Here is a 17,852-nt window from a genome sequence, read left to right as displayed (position 1 = left end):
ACATCACTGCGAAATGCTCAAAGAACTAGATTGGTCATCACTAGAGTCTAGGCGCAAAGTTCACCTTTCCTGTCTTGCCTTTAAATTTATTATGGGCAAGCTACCCAGCTATCTGAACAAGCTCCTCACCCCTACCACATGCAGCACTTATCACCTGAGATCAGACTCCAAAAGACTGTTCATGGTCCCAAGGCTCAACAAAGTATCCGGCCGTTCCTCCTTCTCTTACCGTGCACCCCAAAACTGGAACAACCTACCAGAGACTCTCACATCCACCACCAGTTTAAGTTCTTTCAAATCTAAGGCTATCTCACATTTTAATCTGGTCTGTAACTGTTTCATTCGCCAATAATATATATTTTCTTTAACTTTGCATGCAATGTCTTGTATATAATGTATACCCTGTTCATTTATGTAACTGTATTTGTAACCATGTATTATTTGTCTTAACTCTGTGCCCAGGACATACTTGAAAACGAGAGGTAACTCTCAATGTATTACTTCCTGGTAAAATATTTAATAAATAAATAAATATATATATATATAATTATTATTATTTTCTCAGAAAGAAGAGGCATTTCCAAAACTGTTGCTGTTTTCCATTTTAATTTCTTCTATTTTATTTTACCTTCACAAATAAGTCAGTTTACGATGCCAGGGTCTAGCCATTCATCTGGATATTGATCCCCAAAACATTGTCATTTTTGTTCTGTGTTGTGTATCTATATACTGTGCTGTCTGACGCTGGGAACTGTTTTTTTTTCTTCTTTTTTTGTAAAAGACAAGTAAATATACCAATCTGAAAACATCAGTAGATCTGAATAGTTTTCTTCATTTTGAGAGTGAAGTGGTAACATGTTGGATTGAATGGAACTACACATAATGAGGAATCTTGGGTTGAGTACACCTGTAGATTAGTTTTCTTGGTTAAGGTAAGAGTATCAAAGGTATAAGGGTGTCACCGACGAATTGGCTTTATATAATTGTCAGCAATGGTAAGCTATAATTATTCTTCGTTTAATTGATTCCAGACAGTAACTGACTAAATCTGGTGGCAAGCAGCACACTAGAAGTGGGCTTGTTTGTGCCGAATATAAAATTGTAGCTCCACAAGTTTTGCTTTAGAGTTTGTAGATACAGCAGCAGTACAAAAAAAATTAATAGTAATACCCATATTTCTCATACTGTGTCACAGACTCACAGCACACAAAGTATTAAGGTTTCATCCAAAGGGACAGGGAGAACAGCAGTGATGTGGAGTACATTTGTCTAGGAATACTATTTGTATGGGGGTGCTTATACACTGCATATTGCAGGAAAATATAGAAATAAACATGCATTCTCTTCTTACTGAAAATGGAAGCTGACATTTTACACATATAGAACAATTTCATGTAATACCTGTCAATTTACATTGCTATTCATAGTATATTTGTTGTTAGGGGCAGCGTAAATATAAATATTTCTCCCACATTACACTGTCTTGTGAAAGATTTTGGCAGCTTGCAAATGAATGGTAATTGTAATAAATTTCCACACACGATTTCCCATATCCTAGGGCAGTATTCATGTGTTCACAATATTAGAGAAATAGAAGCAGAGTTTATAGCATGCAACATAGCACGTTGACATTTTTTTTCTTGCAGAGGGGAAGTATGAGATATCTGAAAACGTAATATCTAAACTGCCTCATAACTATCATAATTAGTCTCTAAGAGTGACACTTTTATTGCATTTCATTCCCCGTGGACAAAAAAAGAGATGACGATATTTCACTAGGGTTTTTTGTTTGTCTTCCTCTGGATGAATATACTGTAAGTAGGGATATGTATGTCTGTCTTTATTTATATAGCGCCATTAATGCACATAGCGCTTCACAGTAGTAATACACGTGACAATCATATAAATAACAAATAACTACAATTAACAGATCATGGGAATAAGTGCGCTTCAGACATAAAAGTAACATTTAGGAAAAGGCGTCCCTGGTCTGAAGAGCTTACAATCTTATTGGATGGAGGCACATACAGATACAGTAGGAGGGCATACTGGTAAATGTGTCTGCAATTAGATTATAAGCTCTTCGGAGCAGGGACTACTTTTCCTAAATGTTACTTTTATGTCTGAAGCACTTCTCCCCTTTGTGTTATTTATATCATTTATTTTTATATGATTGTCACATGTATTACTGCTGTGAAGCGCTATGTACATTAATGGCGCTACTGTATAAGACATACATACATACAAGGGGCCATACTTTATGTATCAGGTGTACAGTGTTAGCCACGGAGCTACTCATATGCTTTGTTAAGCAGGTGTGTTTTAAGGTGGGTCTTAAAGGGAGATAGAGAGGGTGCTAGTCGGGTATTGAGGGGAAGGGCATTCCAGAGTTGCATAGGATATAGTATCTGTTGTCTAAATATAGCATAGGTTGAACTTGATGGACGTATGTATTTTTTCAACCTCATCTACTATTTAACTATGTACCTGTGTACCTGTGTTTTTGACTTCGTCGGGGACACCTGTGCCCCATAATGTCGGAGTAATGAAATGTAAGACTGGTACTATATATATATATCATTGACCAGGTTTTTGGGGCAGGTTAGTAATATTCTGCATTAGTTATCTCCATCAGTCTGTCTGAAGAAATAAGGAAATGGTGCACTCAATATCGTTTAGGTAATCGTTTCATACACTCCAAACATACTTTTAAGGAGAAAAGATATGTTAGTGGTTGTTTGCCGTTTGTATGTAATGAGTTTTATAAATTAGACTGTAGTCGATGAAAACGAAAATAAAAAGATTTAAGCAAAGATCATAGTAACACAGTAACACAAGCAAAGTCTTGGCTTGAGTGTAATATTAATTAGCAATGTATATGTAGTCGGCAGTTAATGGTACATCATGCCATCTGGTGGACATTTCACATTCATGAATGTTCCTTTTATGAATATTGTAGTAAACTGTACTTCCATTCCCCAGAGGTTAATTTCAGAAATAGAAATGAAATCTTCTCTCTGTGACCCCCGGTCAATATGTTAAGAAGAAACATTCCTGGTGCCGGATAAAATTTTAGTTCTATTAATTTTAACCTGACCTAACTCTTCTCTAGGACGGGGTGGTTGGTGGGGGAGGGGGGAGAAGGGTGAAAGCTTTAGTGCTTATTCATTAGGGAACTGTAATGAGAAGCACTTAACATCATTATGTTTGAAAAACGAAAATAAATCTTAAGGAACTGTGTGATCATACACAGGCACTGACAGGGTGTGTATCTGGCTTTGATCCAGCTTCCAAATGGAGAATTACAAAGCACATGACAAACTGAACACAAAAGTGACTTCCGCAACAGAATTAATAAACTAGAAATCCATATTCTTTAATTGTGCAACATAACTACTATTGTAAATATTTTTATGGTTGCTGTACACACTATTAAGACAATATTGTACATATGTACTAAACAGTGCTAATCCTTAAGGCACCTTAATGCTTTGCACTGGTAGACCTATGGGATTATGTGTACAAAAAAGAGAAAAAAGTGCAAAAACACTCATAGTATAGTATTTAAGAGGATAATGTTGGTAACAAGTAATGGTAAGATATAGACATGCCACAACATTATTTAAAACAAGGATTTGGGTATAAAATTCGTAAAGGTAAATTCATTCTGCGCTTTTTGCGGGGAAATCAGTGGTGTGCATCCCGGGATGGGTTGCCCAAGGTGGAGTGGAATCCTAACTCCAGATGTTTGAGTGGATGGTTGCGGTGCTTGCCCTGGTTTGGACTGCAGGTGGTTGGTTTCCTGAGCAAGATATTTGCCCAACACTGCTCCCGTGATCGCGGTCACCAGCCGTTTACCTCCGATTGCCATTGTATTCATGACTGGGCCCGGCGGGAGGGTTTGCCCAAACATGGAGAATTTACATTTATGGTTTTTATACCCGAATGCTTGTTTTAACTGCTCTCGCTCTATGTGCATATCTTACCATAACCTGTTACTAATATTATGCTCTTGGATACTATACTGTGTGAGTTTTAGCACTTTTTTCTCTTTTTTTTTGTATTCACACTAGATCCGTGATGCCAAACCATCATTATTGAACAGCAGCAGACTCCTTTCCTAAGGAAGGATTTTTCCAATTCATGTATTGGATCACTTTAATTAGAATCACTAATTAAGTTAATATAACGCCTTATCTGTTTGCACATTTGCACTAATCTGTCTGTATCACCTTAAGTGAAATTTGCACTTCACTCACACCTTGCTATATTTATTTGTATAATTCTTCACTTTGTATATTTCATGCATATCCCTTTTCTTATGGTTTTTTTTTCACAAGGCTATCTTTATGTATTAGTCACTGAACACTTGATTGCAATGTGTGCGCTCTAGAATCTGTTCTCTTGTACAGTATCACTATGGAATTATGCATCAAAGTTTCCCAGCTGCAAAAAGGAGGCAAAAAAATATTAAAGAAAAAATTCCCGTTGTTTTATTTGTCATTCCATCTGTTTGATAAATAGGGGACAGTTTTTTTCCATTTTTACAGCAAGGAGGCTTTGATAAATAGACCTACAGTACTTGTGTTGTTCAGTCACATTGTATTTTTTACATTTTACACTAACCCATTAAAAGGTGATTTGTGGGTAGACTACATATGGTGATTCTTTTTTAACAGGTATGGTGATATGGTTCCAAAGACCATAGCTGGGAAGATTTTTGGTTCCATTTGCTCCCTAAGTGGTGTCTTGGTCATTGCTTTGCCGGTTCCTGTAATTGTTTCCAACTTCAGTCGGATCTACCACCAGAATCAACGGGCAGACAAACGCAAAGCCCAGAAGGTCAGATTTAACAGATAACTATCTTGCTGAAAATGAATTGTAAATACTGAAAAAGCTCATGTTCTAATTAGAGATGTGCAAACCTATCAGAAAAGTTGGAAAACACTATGAAATGTGCTGTTTTATCTCAACTTTTTTTTTTTAGAAGAAGGTGCACTTCCCAAAAAAATTCCCAAGGTCACATTGGTCACGTGATTCAGTTTTTTTTGTAGCGCAAAATAAATTGGTAAACAACTTTTCGGCGAATTCAGAAAATAAATTGTGAAATTATTCTCCAAAAATGAATATTACTGAATATTCCACGAAGTTGCGAAAAATGTAAGAACTGGAAGGTGACCAGCTCTTTTAATACTATATTTTAACAATGAACGGTACATATTTAGTGATCAGTTACAGAGCAGTGTGGCTGGTATAAATGAAAAGATAAAAAATGGTGAAATAACAGTTATTTATATTCTACTGTATAGACTTGTATCACTACATCTAATGTTGATACTTGATAGTGAGCATTTCACTGTAGTGCCAATATGGGGGTGTACTGTTTTCCCCTCTTAGTTTTCTCTGTAATGGTCTCAGGAATAAATTGAACAATTACTTTCTCACTTTTAACTAGGATCTCTAGTGCTGTGCTAATGCATCAGCTGTATGAGCAGCTAGGGACTAATTTATGAAAAGAGCAATTTGCCTTTCTACCAAACCAGATGTCAAAGTGGTAGCAATACAGTCTCAGTTTAGATGGAAGGGAGTATAAGGCATACGTAGGTATGGAATTAAACATGGAGAGCAGAATGTGAATAACTTGACTTTTCAAGAGAATACATCAATAATTCATTTTACAAAATCAATTTATTCTACAGGAAAGATGTACCAGAAAATTAAAACCCCCCAGGTATCAGCATTTGCAGTGTATTGTGAAAGTAGTTTTGAGCATTTCACTAGAGTTGGTGGTATTGTTTCGTTGATTTAAAAAGTATTAGTAGTCTATTACATCATATTGTTATTGTTCTGCATTATTTATCTATGTTTCATTTTTTTTATTTTATTTTACAGAAAGCGAGGCTGGCGAGGATTCGTGTCGCAAAGAGTGGAACGACTAACGCTTATTTACAAAGTAAACGCAACGGTCTGATGAATGACAAACTGCAGGTGACGTGCAATTCCTGACCTCCTTGTGACCTTTGACTATGCATGTATGTGCAGAATGTCATCTTTATTTATAAAGCGCCCACCGTACACTCAGTGCTTTACAAAAGAGATAATACAGGACAGGCAATTATCATACAATTAGTTCAACAAACAAAATCAGATAATATGTAAGGAAATCCTGCCCCAGAGAGCTTAGAATATAAATATCGACCAACATGTTGGAAAATAGTTCCCTGTAACATAAACAAAACTCGCTCTCCCAGAAACATATTGCAGTATCCACCCTGAGTACAACTGCATAATTGAATCTAGGAGACTACAAAAGTGTGAGTAAGCATTTATAATGTTATGGTAAATTACTGCAGTGATTATTTAAAGCAGCAGTTGAACTTAGCCACTGTGATATATATGGCTGAGTGCTCTCTGTGGTATGGATTCTGGTTACTGAAACCGTAACCAAAAAGCCCCTGTTTATAACTGTTGTGACTGGATGATTGTAAGGCCAGGTCCATAGTGCCTTCGCCCGTGCGGAGGCGTGCGCGGCCGTGACGTCACCTGCTTAAAGCGGGTGTGTTTGGTACGCCGCGCTGTCCGTGGGCGTGTCTGGGGGCGTGCCACTGATGTCATGGAGCTGGGTCGCCCTCATTGGGCGAACCGCTCACGTGACCTGTCTGTCGTGCTGAGAAATCATTTTAACTGATTTCTCACGCAACACGCGCCCCCTCCTGCTTCCACGTGGACGCGCCCGCACGCCGCATGGACACGAACACTGCCTTAAGGCAGTCTGTTTGCTCAGCGTGCGGACGCCTGCACACGGTCTGCAGATCCATGGCAAGGTGCTGTAGTATTTTAACAGTGATCATTCAAAGGGAAAATTATCGAGCCCACTTCTCCTGTTTGAGCTGAAATTTGCTGACAACAAGGCTGATGAAATTAAATGAATAATGCATTTTAAGTGTGATGGTTAAAATTGGAAATAAAATTGAAGTCTAAGGACATCCTATCCTAAAATGCAGGATGTTTGCTGGTGAAAAACTGTGTAATAACAACAGCATTATTTTTAGTAGTTTCAGAGAAAAATTATACAGGTTAGTAATATAACAACTAAAATATTATGTGAAGCAAACCAGTCATTCATGTTAATCAAACTACTTTTTGTAAGTAAGCATTATTACATACTGTAAATGCTATTTTTAATGTGTGGACCATTGCAATAATGCTAGCAGTAACAAGAAAGCAAACCCCAAATCTTTGGCTATAATGATGACTTCTAATGATATGAAAGTAAGGAAGCACCTACTGTAATAGACACAGAAAATCAAAGTTATGACTTCGTAATTAACTGACTGCAATTTCTAGGGTTTGATTCTTCAAATTGGATACAAATTCTGCTGGTTAAGAGTACATCACAAATGCCCGGGAAAAATAATATTAATTTCTCTTGAGGAATGTGCTAACAACTTATAATTAACTGGTGCACCTTCAAAAAAGAAATATGGCATATTTCACAATAGTAAAAGAAATGACGTAGAGGCTTTTCTCAGAAAACTCTTACAAGGCGGCGTCAGCAAACTCCAATACTTCACAGGTCATGCAGAGTGTGAGCACTAACACAGGCATTGGGAATAATGAAAACTCCATTCAATATTGTCTTTGTTCTTTACATAAAGGGGAATCATTGAAGAAGCACACAGGGTACAATTGCAGGTGTTTCCCCTACACGTTTAGTCACTATGTCACTACACTAGGTGACCAGATGATGAAGTGACATAGACTGTAAAACACATCAGGGCAACACATGCTGAGCCATTTCCAAGAGCTACAGTATCTTAACTAAAAGTTTAGCCGAGCATATTTTCGGCTTCTGTTCCTAGAGTGACCAGCAGGATTTTCTGCCTGTGCATCTGACATCAAAGGAGTTAAATATTTCTGGGAGATCTCAAAGGTTTATGAAGCCAAATAAAAGGTGCACAAAAGATGTTTTGCAACAGCTGTTCTCGTGTGGACCCATTTTGCAGATCAGAACTCCTTTGGCAGCTACCGTTACAGGCCACTGTCTAAAACAAAATAGGAAAAGCACTATTTCAATAAGTTTCCAGATGGATTGGTTGCCAGAAAGAAGTAAAGGTCATTATTCCTTAATACCAAGTGTGCTGACTATAGAGTGTAAGATAAGGGCAGTGCGCTGTTCTTTTCAAATGCTGGAAACAATTCATGCAGATACGACTTAATGCAATTGTCTATCTTTTTTTTAGTACATTGTATGTCAAAATGGCAAATGAAAATAATGTATTCTCTTGGTTCTCAGGGTTCCAGCGAAGAGGAACAAGCTCTTGTTAGCAAATCCGGCTCTACCTTTGCTACACAGCACTACCACCTGCTTCATTGTCTGGAGAAAACCACGGTAAGGAAATTGAAGCAATATCCTTTCATGATTGGGGAAATAAAATGTGATTTCTATTAGTCTTACACAATGAAAGCGTGTATTGCAGTGATCCATTGCAAGGATGAAATACATTGTTGTATATTTTATTCCTTCATCTAGATTTCTAATCATTTTACTGCTTCTCTATTTCACATTATCATTCTTTTTGCTTTGCGCATTTTAAAAGAGTGAAGTTTTCCCCAAGGAGTAAATGCAGGTGATTTCAAAAACTAGAGGAATTTAAACATTTCATCAAAACTGAATGAGCCAGCAGTAGTATGTAATTCTATTCAGCAATCCTAAGAAAGGAACATTTTCAATTAAAAAGGTAAAGTATGTTATAATGCATCACTCCAGTACTGAAGGAGTTTATGGTGGTTAAAGGGGACGTTTGCTGATAAAATAAGATTTGTATTTGGAAATATCAATATGATATTTAAGCAGAAGCTTAAATTAAAGCAACAATAGACTCACTGCTTTGTCTATCAGCTTATAGTTGGCTGGTGGGCACTGTGATAAACAAGAGAATATTTGGTAGTAACAAGCAAGTTGCATCTGTGAATAAAAAAAAACAAGTCAATGTAAATATAATTGATTGTTCCCTCTGTATTTCAAAGTGCATTACTGCTGTTCCTGGCGTGTAATGTTTCCATATAATTAGAACATGCAATCTTAACCAGGAATTTTTGGATGACAGCCTCTCTGTGGGTAAAAGCTGTGTATAGGGCATTTCTCCTTTTCTGCATAAATAAAAATATTATAATGGAAATATCTGCCATCTCTCTGTCTGTTTCTATCTATCGATCTATCATCTAAATAATCTACATTTCCCCTGTTTTTTCTGTTATTACATTACCATGTAGGGGTTATCTCATGTTTTGGATGATCCCATCTTATCAATAAGCTGTTCAACCATTAAGGTACCTGTACCATTTCAACTTTGCTTCTAATTTTTAGCAGCACCTTCTTTTCAGTAGGTCTCTGTAGCAGTAATCATCAATGTATCTTTCAAATTTCTGAAATAGAAACATTAAGATGTGTTTGGATATCCTTTAAAAGTTGTGAAGTGATCTATAGCTAAAGAAATTAGATATTGCGTGTGTGTGTGTGAATATTATACATTGGTAGCAGTTTAACAGATAACACTACATTTATTTTCACAGGCTGTGGATCATCACTTTTATTGAATCCTCATTACTTAAACTCAATCGAATGTAATATAATTTCAAAAATATTGTCAGAATACCAAAGATACAAAAACGACTTTATTAAATACAATGTTTAAATTAGATATGTTTCACTCAAACAACATGTAATATAAGTTTAGGCGACGTCGCTGGCTACAAGGCCAGTGATGTCAGAAAGGGGGAAGGCAGAGGGACGGAGAAGCTCCTGATTGGCCACAAGAGGAGACCATCGCTGAAAAAATCAAATAACAGCGACTGCCAGATTTTTGGTCGCGCTGTCGCTTGGTCGCGCGTCGCCGGCACTATAAATGCAGCCTTAGTACAGCAAAAAAAACTAAGAGTGAACCAATGTCGTTCACTGATTTCCCAAGCCTGCTCTAATTTTTAGTGTACCTGACAATGTTGAGAATTCAGGTTTCAAGATACAGGATCTATATATCAAGGCTAACAGTCTGCACAACATTAGTTTCTGACTTTTGGCACAACTCAGACACTTAAATGCTTAATGTTTCAGAGAAAACATTTCACTGTGTGAACACCTAGGTGGATATGTATCAAGATAATGCAATTTGTTCCAATACACAGAGCAAAAAATTGGATTGGTTTCAATCTTGCTTTTTACATTTGGCTAAAATCGCTTAGGGGGAGGGATTAATGCCTTCTCAGACCTGGTGCATGTATTTGATGCAAAGAAAACTGCACCGTGCAAATTGCGGTGCATCTCACTAAAATCATTCCTAATTCATCCTATAACCACAGAATCTAGAGTCAATCAGCACTACTACTACATATATAAGGAAAAAGAGTGGTGCATGCAGGTATAAGAGTCTCCTTAAACCAAATGGCTCACTGGTGCAAGAGGAGATCAGTTGGAGCAATGAATCTTAATACATAAACACAAAATTGTGCAGAGGTAAAATGACAATTTGCACCTGTTTTGGAGCAATGCTCCAGTTTTCAACACTTAATACATACTGTATCACTCATAGGACCCTCTGGGTATAGACATGCAGCGAGTACTAAGTAGTCTGTTTATCAAAGGTTCTGGATATACAGATGCAGCGGCCGTTATTCAAACATTTACCTGGGTAAATGTTGCGTTAGGCCGCGTGTAGGTTGGAGATATATTCACTAGTTTTGCCGGGACAGACATAATGGCCCATCGGATAAACACAGCACGGGTCCCAGCGGTGTGAGTCCTACTTGGGTCTGGCTTTCTGTAATAGATGCGCAGTAAGAGATATCAGTCACTCTAACTGCGCGCCTCTCACAGGCGATCGCGTTAGTTTATTTAATTTTAAACATTACAGTAATGTAGCAGGGGGTCTCCTATGCATGGAATGTCCCGATCACATGCCGTGAGACATTTCCATGCATAAGAGATACCAGCACCCCATAACGGGGCCTGTATCTCGGGAAGTAGGGGGTCCCCGGACTTGAAATCAATGCGGTTCAGCTCCAGAGACTCCCTGCTACATTACTATAATGTTTAAAATTAAATAAAAACCCTGCAATCGCCTGTGAGAGGCGCGCAGTTAGAGTGACTGATTCAGCCTATCTCTAACTGCGCGTCTATTACAGAAAGGCAGACCACGGTAAGAATCACACAGCAGGGACACCTGCTGTGTTAATCCAATGGGCCACTAGTCTGCCCCGGCAAAACAAGAGAATCCATTTTGAGATTTTTTCGAATAATGGCCGCTGCATCTGTATTGCTTAAGCAAAAAATAGCACCATCTAAAACTGGCTGCAAAATCTAGTTTTGCTGCCGGGGACTTATACTCGCCCAAACAGAACTGTATATCCATGGTGCATTAAACATTTATACACATGTCTTGATGTCAACTGCAAATAAAATATGCAGTGTCTTTTCATCAAGACAAGTGTGCTGGATTTCGGTGTTGTTATACATATTACTTTCCTTGTGCACCTCGCTGTAACCAGTGCTTAGTAGTGCAGGCATTTTGTTTCCATAATATATATATACAAAGAAAGATATGGTGAGTAAACAAGTGACAGAAACCCTCCACCGTAAAGTGTACAGTAAATAAAAATACCCATTGTGAGCACATTCACATATCTCAGACAGGTCTGCAAACCTGCCTTTCTCCATTATCCCTTAGCATACAGTGCTTCCACTGCAGCCAGGGCAATGACAAGCAAATGATCACTCATAGTGGGTCACATTTTGCATTATATCCATTTTTCCATGGACCCCTAATAAGCTTATACCTGCCACATTACACAGCATTTTCAGTACAGTCTGGTTTAAAGAATTGCATAGACAGCTTCTTTTGTTTTGATGGGGGAACCCAAAAGCATATGGGCTCCCCAAGGTCCGTGCAACAGTGTCATGACTTGCGAACTGTGCACAGGTGCACATTTAGGACATCTTCAGCCAAAAGGCCAAGAAAAAGTCCATCTCCTGGGTACATTTTCAGCATCCGGACTGTGAGGTCTTCCTCTAAGGCCGAACCAGGGATTCCGACACTCTCTCTCACTGTAACGCCCCATGGCGAAATCAGCAGTGCCCAGTACGCTGTGAACAGTACTTTATGCAAGGTGCATTTAATAAATGCCCTCCGACCAAAAGGCCAGGGTAGTTGCAAAAATTCCTGCAAGCCTACTCCTATCCCTAGCCAGGGGGGGTAGGGGGGAGAGTTCTCAGTGCTGTAAACAAAACATTATATTGGGAAAACAATTAGATCTTTGAAAGTGTGAATTGGGGAACATGTTTATGGGATCAAAAATGCAAGACGTTTATTGGAAAATTCATAATTTGGCCCAATATTTTTGGATCACCATGGGGGGAGACATAGAGATTTGGGATTTAGAGGGTTGGAAGTAATCATTCGAGATCCAAGAAGGGGGGGATAGGGATCTCAAGATACTGCAGCGGGAGCAGTATTGGATCTTTACAATGCATCGCAAAACACCCCTTGGGTTAATTGAAATCATTGAACATTGATTGAAACATTGAAAACCCCTTTTTGAAATGATGATCTAAATGGGGGTCATCGTAATTCTCCCCTAATTATCCGTTTTTATGTTCCATGTCCATAGTCCCCTGAGATTATGTTCTGTTAAGACGTAAGAGATGTGGGTTATTATTGGGGTCCCTATTTTTAATTTATTTATGGGGGACCGATTATAATAATTGATCATATCATGTGTTAGCAATTTAGGCACATTCTTTGAATTTCAGCCTTTCAAGTTTTTATTAATTTAATCATTTAAAAAGTTTTAACTTTGTATATATTCATTGGTGGGTAACAATGAGTATATACATTTTAATTAATGTGTTATTAATGGCATGTATTAGATTTATAAGCATTATTGCATTCTTAATTTAAGTGTGTTAATGTAATTTATGGTATAGGGATTATGATTATGTATGTATGTCTATGTTTATTGTAGTTTGTTTTGAATGGTACCTTAAGGTCTTAGCACCTGAGCAATTTAATTACCTAGATTAGAGGGTAACCAATAGTGTGGGACTGTGGGGTATATCTTACAGTCCTTTCCAACCAGTGATTACACCCCCCCCCCCTCCCGATGAAGAGTAGTGAACTCGAAACGCATAGAGGTGATACTGGTTTCTTTGGTACCACGTTGGACGCTGTGACGTCAGACGCCAGCGTCAGTTCCTTGCTTTGCCTGTTTGTCTTTGGAGGTTGTTTGGAGCTTGGCAGCCACCATTCCTTTACTCTGCACAGTAGTTCCATCTGTGGTCTCGATGTGTCAGGACATTTATCATCCAGCAGGACTGCTTGTTTTTTCATGTGACTGGTTGGCGGTCAGGGATATCGTGGACATCATGGTTCCAGCTTATTATTTGTAATGTAAGTGAATGTATTGTTCGTAATTTACAGAAAGTGGCATATTTAAAAACTACAACCCCCCTTTTTTTGCGTTCTCTTTTATGTAGGGCTATAAAAAAAGAAAAAGGTAAAGTCTGTGATCAGACGTGCCCATGCCATACAAGTGCAACCAACAGTGATGTGTCTGTACTAAACATCTCTTGCATGGTGCAAAGTATAGGCACCATTCATGTGGAGGGAAATCTAGGTGTGCCAGACTGTAGAACTGTGGGCTCCCAATGACTTCAGGTCATGGAAAGAGGATCAAGTGCATGTCAATCAGAGAACAGATACTATGCTTGATCTTAGCCAAAAGGCTACTCACAGAACATGCTCAGGTTGACTATGTGGTACCAGGTGCACTCCACATGTAACAGTCTTTATCAATATCTATTAAGATGTATAGAACCCTATAGGTAGCATGGAAACCCACAAAAGAAAGGAGACTGAAATACGTAAAAACTGACAGGATTTAGTTTTACAGATAAGTAAAACAAAAACTGGGAAAACAAAATGGAGTCTGCAAAGTGTGCAGACGTACAAGCAAAAGGCTAAGGTAGCTAAGGGAACAAACAAAGACGGGGCAAATAATGTTAAGGGAAACAACAGAACAAACCAAGTTTAGATGCAAGAATTGAGTGCAACATGCAAAGAGAAATGGTAGCAGGGGACAAAATAATTAACAGAGGGCAACTAGTGCAAGGGGAATACAAGACAACAAAACAAGAAGGTACCTGAAGATCAGTAGATCTGGGAGCCAGATAAAAATAAACAAGGAAAGTCACAGTGCTAGGAAAAAATAATAACCTGACTCCTGACCTGAAAACAGAAAGTTTGAAAAGCCAGGAACTGACAGACTGGGTGGGGATTTATACCCAAACTAAGATGGCAGCTGGCCTCATGGACTGTTCTGGTTCTTACCAGTTCTGCACCTGAACCGGACTCCTCTGTGTGCCCATACAGGTCTACGAGAAGTACTGCGAGAGGGAATCATGATTGTATCTCTTCAGTCAGAAGGCCAGGAAGAGTCCCGACATTACTATTTACATCTTCCTCTGAAGATCCAGATGTCATCTTCCTGTTCCCTTCTTGGCCAGAAGACCAGACAAAAGGGTCCAAGTGTAGGTCCAATAGGGTGTTCGGCCGCAGGCTTACTAATGGAAATTTGGTCTTTTCTCTCGTGAGACAGGGAGAGGCGACCAAAGACCAGTACATGCACATGCAGTCTCCTGTTATGGCACAGAGGGCGTGCGCGATTCACCCGGCTTTTCCAAGCATTGCGGGTGAACACGCCGCGAGGGGGGCACAAAATCACTTGTGGGCAACCGCCGAAGACTCTCTTGGAACAACCCTAAAGCGCGTGTCAAAACCGGAGACTGCATCTGTAGCCTTTGTCTTCTCCACAGAAAACTGGATGACTAATAACCCTACACCAAATAAAATCCATGGTGGAAGTGCGTTGTATAATGCAGTGCAGAAGTGCTCCAAATTACTGCACCGACACACTTTATTCGAGTAAATACCTGGTATGTACCTGGCAGATACCTGGAATGCGCCACTCCTAACCTCTGACAAGCCCCGTTGCATTTGCCTTCCCAGCCTGGGTTCATGCCTGGCTGATGGGCGGCTGATCTGTTAAATGATAATGATTAGGATTTAATAGGCTGCAATGCTTCGCGTGTCTACCAGATGGCATAAATTCATGAATTGTAATGCAGTTTATATATATATACTGTGCAGTATTGCAGCCAGCGGGAATAAAATGCTTCAATCCCTGCTTGGAAAATAACTCAATGTACTCGGGCAGAAAACAGTCACAAACCTCAATACACCCGGGTATACCCGAATTCGTGGGACTAGCCAAGCTCGAATAAAGTGTGTCGCCAGTGTAAGAAAATGTGCTCGAGTGCACCCCGGCCAAAAGGCCAGGCAGGTACAAAGATATTCAGCTACCTGTCAACCAGAAGGCCAGGTGAGGTGCTCAGTGCAAAAAACTTAAAAGTCTGTGCAAAAATATTTCTTGCAGGTGATGGAGACTAACATCACAACCCAAAGGTGCAGCAAAATGGACCCCCATGGCTGACAAAACCTAGGGTGCTAGAATACAATACCCGGGCTCCTTTCTGTCTGTGTTCTCGGCTAAGCTGAGGATCAAGTGCAGTCTTGGAGACCCTACACTCAATATTTGCGAAAAGACTAAGAAGCTGCTCGAACGACAGATTTTTTTTTCCTTTTAATTGAGAGCCAGTGTTCCCTGTGCTCAAACTACCATAGTGATTTGGGTGCTCCTACTTTCAACTGTCCGCCCGAAATCAGACAAATCCTGTTCCTATTCCTGAATTTCTTCAGCCGGTGAACCAAGAAGATTTTCAGGATCTTTAATGCAATCCTCCATTAGAATTCTGGACAGAAGCCTAATCGCCCATGTCATTTTCTATCACAGAGAGACGGTGACAAGCCATGTGCAAAACCGTAATGAAAACAAAAATAAGTGCTATGCAGTTGGTGCCCTTTTGCAATGACCACAACAGTGCACTAAGTGCTCTGTGATGTGCATAAGCACTCCAACCAAAAAGACACCTGAAAGCCAGTGAGAGATAGCCTGCTTCCCCGCAATAGCTGCCGTGAGTACGCCGCGGGACAGCTGAAGTCCATCGGGTTGCTGTGTCCATGCCGTGGGGCTGCTGCCTTCCATCAAGGCGGTCTGAGCGGTGCAGAGAGTATCCAAGGGAGACGTGAGAGGAGAAGAGACTCCATCCGGTGACCGTTACCCACCATCTGTTGCTGATTGGTAACATGTCCATATACATGTACTGCTAGTAAATTTTAAACTGATGTACGTGCAATACTGTTTTATCACAATATAATTTTTTACATACTACACTATGAGGTTTTTTGCGCTGTTTCTTTTGTCGTTATTTCTTTAGCCTTGTTCTGTGGAGCCATTCCACGAATCCAGCAGCATACCCTCACACTTAAAGTAACAGGTTTATATTTAAATTATATACCACTGAATATTCACTATTTAAGCACATATTCACGATTATTAGAGTGCAGTTCACCCTTTGTTTCTATCACCAGTTGTGTCTTGAGCCTAATGAATGTGTGTTGATGGCATATGAGCATGAAGAAGTGAATTTCTCAGTGTATGTGTGCTAGGATTGTGAGCTTGATGTGGGTGCATCTGTATTCAAGCGAGCATGTGGATCACTATATTGGCGATTTGCATATGTGGCATAGCATACATTGGACTGGTTTCCGTTGGGAGAAGTGGTGTTTACTTCATGTGGAGGCTGCATGGTTTTAGCATGTTATTTCTTCATCATCAGTTCGATATGTTTTACTCACATGGGGCACTTTGGCTCGCCAGTCTCCTTGACACCCTGGTTGGGGCCTTTTGTGTGGGCGCGTCTTCGGGGCTCTCGGTGTTCTTGCTCTTGAGTTGGCAGGGGAGCCAGTCCTAGAGTGCGGACAAGTCTCTCAGATTCTTCAGGGTGCCTGATCGAGATGATTTTACCATTGTGGTTAACCAGCAGTTTAAAAGGAAACCCCCACCTAGGCAACTGGGACATTAAATTACGCCAATGTGAATGCAGGTGGATATATTTGTTAAATACCCTTGCACCGCATGGCCTGAATGAAGGATTCATTTTTTCATCTTTTCTTTTATTTTGGGTAGAGGGATCCCGGTATATAGGACCTACTATTTAATTCCAGCTTAGTAGGTTCCGTTTTGACTCTTTAGGCGGATCCGTCAGGATAGTTCACTCCTACATCTACTATATACATTTCAGCATCTCCCTGATGTGTGCCATTTTTTGCATAAATATTTTTTTTTGCAATCTTTTACAATCATGTAAGCTCCTTTTTATGTACCACACTTATTTATTTTTTGGTACATTAATGTTGTATGTCAGCTTCACCTGTGCCTTTATTATTATTATCCTCCCCTTCTTCAGCCCACCACCCCCCTCCCCCTTCTCCCCCCTCCCGATTCCTTTATTTGTGTGTTTAGTTTTTTAGGGTCTATTTGTATCCCTATTTTGTAATTGCTTTCTACGATGACTTTAGGCAATTTGTCCGCCCCTCCCCTCCCAGGGAGGGTATATTAGGTCATGCCAAATAACACGATCTACTCCTCCCCCTTGAGAAAGCGCGCTGTGACACGTGAAACGTACGTCGGGGTACGTATGACGTCATCACGTTGACGTTCACGTGGTCTGTGTTTGGAGGCGTGATCAGCTCCGGATACCTTCCAGGGCTGCAGCTGTTCACGCAATACACGCAGGACACCCGGTATCAGGTTGTATACTACCTCACGGAGATTATACAGTGTGTCTATTTACAGTGATAAGCATTTCTCTGTTGCTGTGTATTTTGCACATTGATTGC

General features: G+C 39.7%; 1 protein-coding gene across 2 annotated transcripts in view; it reads left to right on the top strand.

Annotated features, from left to right (window-relative positions):
• KCND2 (potassium voltage-gated channel subfamily D member 2) overlaps nucleotides 1-17,852 on the top strand; it is a 388,447-nt gene that overhangs the window by 354,234 nt on the left and 16,361 nt on the right. The window contains exons 3-6 of one of the 2 annotated variants that reach the window (XM_075599948.1): nucleotides 4,680-4,842; nucleotides 5,893-5,988; nucleotides 8,297-8,392; nucleotides 9,277-9,333. In XM_075599948.1, the coding sequence (XP_075456063.1) occupies nucleotides 4,680-4,842; nucleotides 5,893-5,988; nucleotides 8,297-8,392; nucleotides 9,277-9,333 (412 nt within the window). The remainder of the gene's footprint in view (nucleotides 1-4,679; nucleotides 4,843-5,892; nucleotides 5,989-8,296; nucleotides 8,393-9,276; nucleotides 9,334-17,852) is intronic. The other variant, XM_075599949.1, reaches the window with a different exon arrangement.

This window comes from Ascaphus truei, chromosome 5 (genome assembly GCF_040206685.1).
Source record: "Ascaphus truei isolate aAscTru1 chromosome 5, aAscTru1.hap1, whole genome shotgun sequence".
NCBI classification, from domain to species: Eukaryota; Metazoa; Chordata; class Amphibia; order Anura; family Ascaphidae; genus Ascaphus; species Ascaphus truei.
This window is presented reverse-complemented; position numbering and strand designations above follow the sequence as displayed.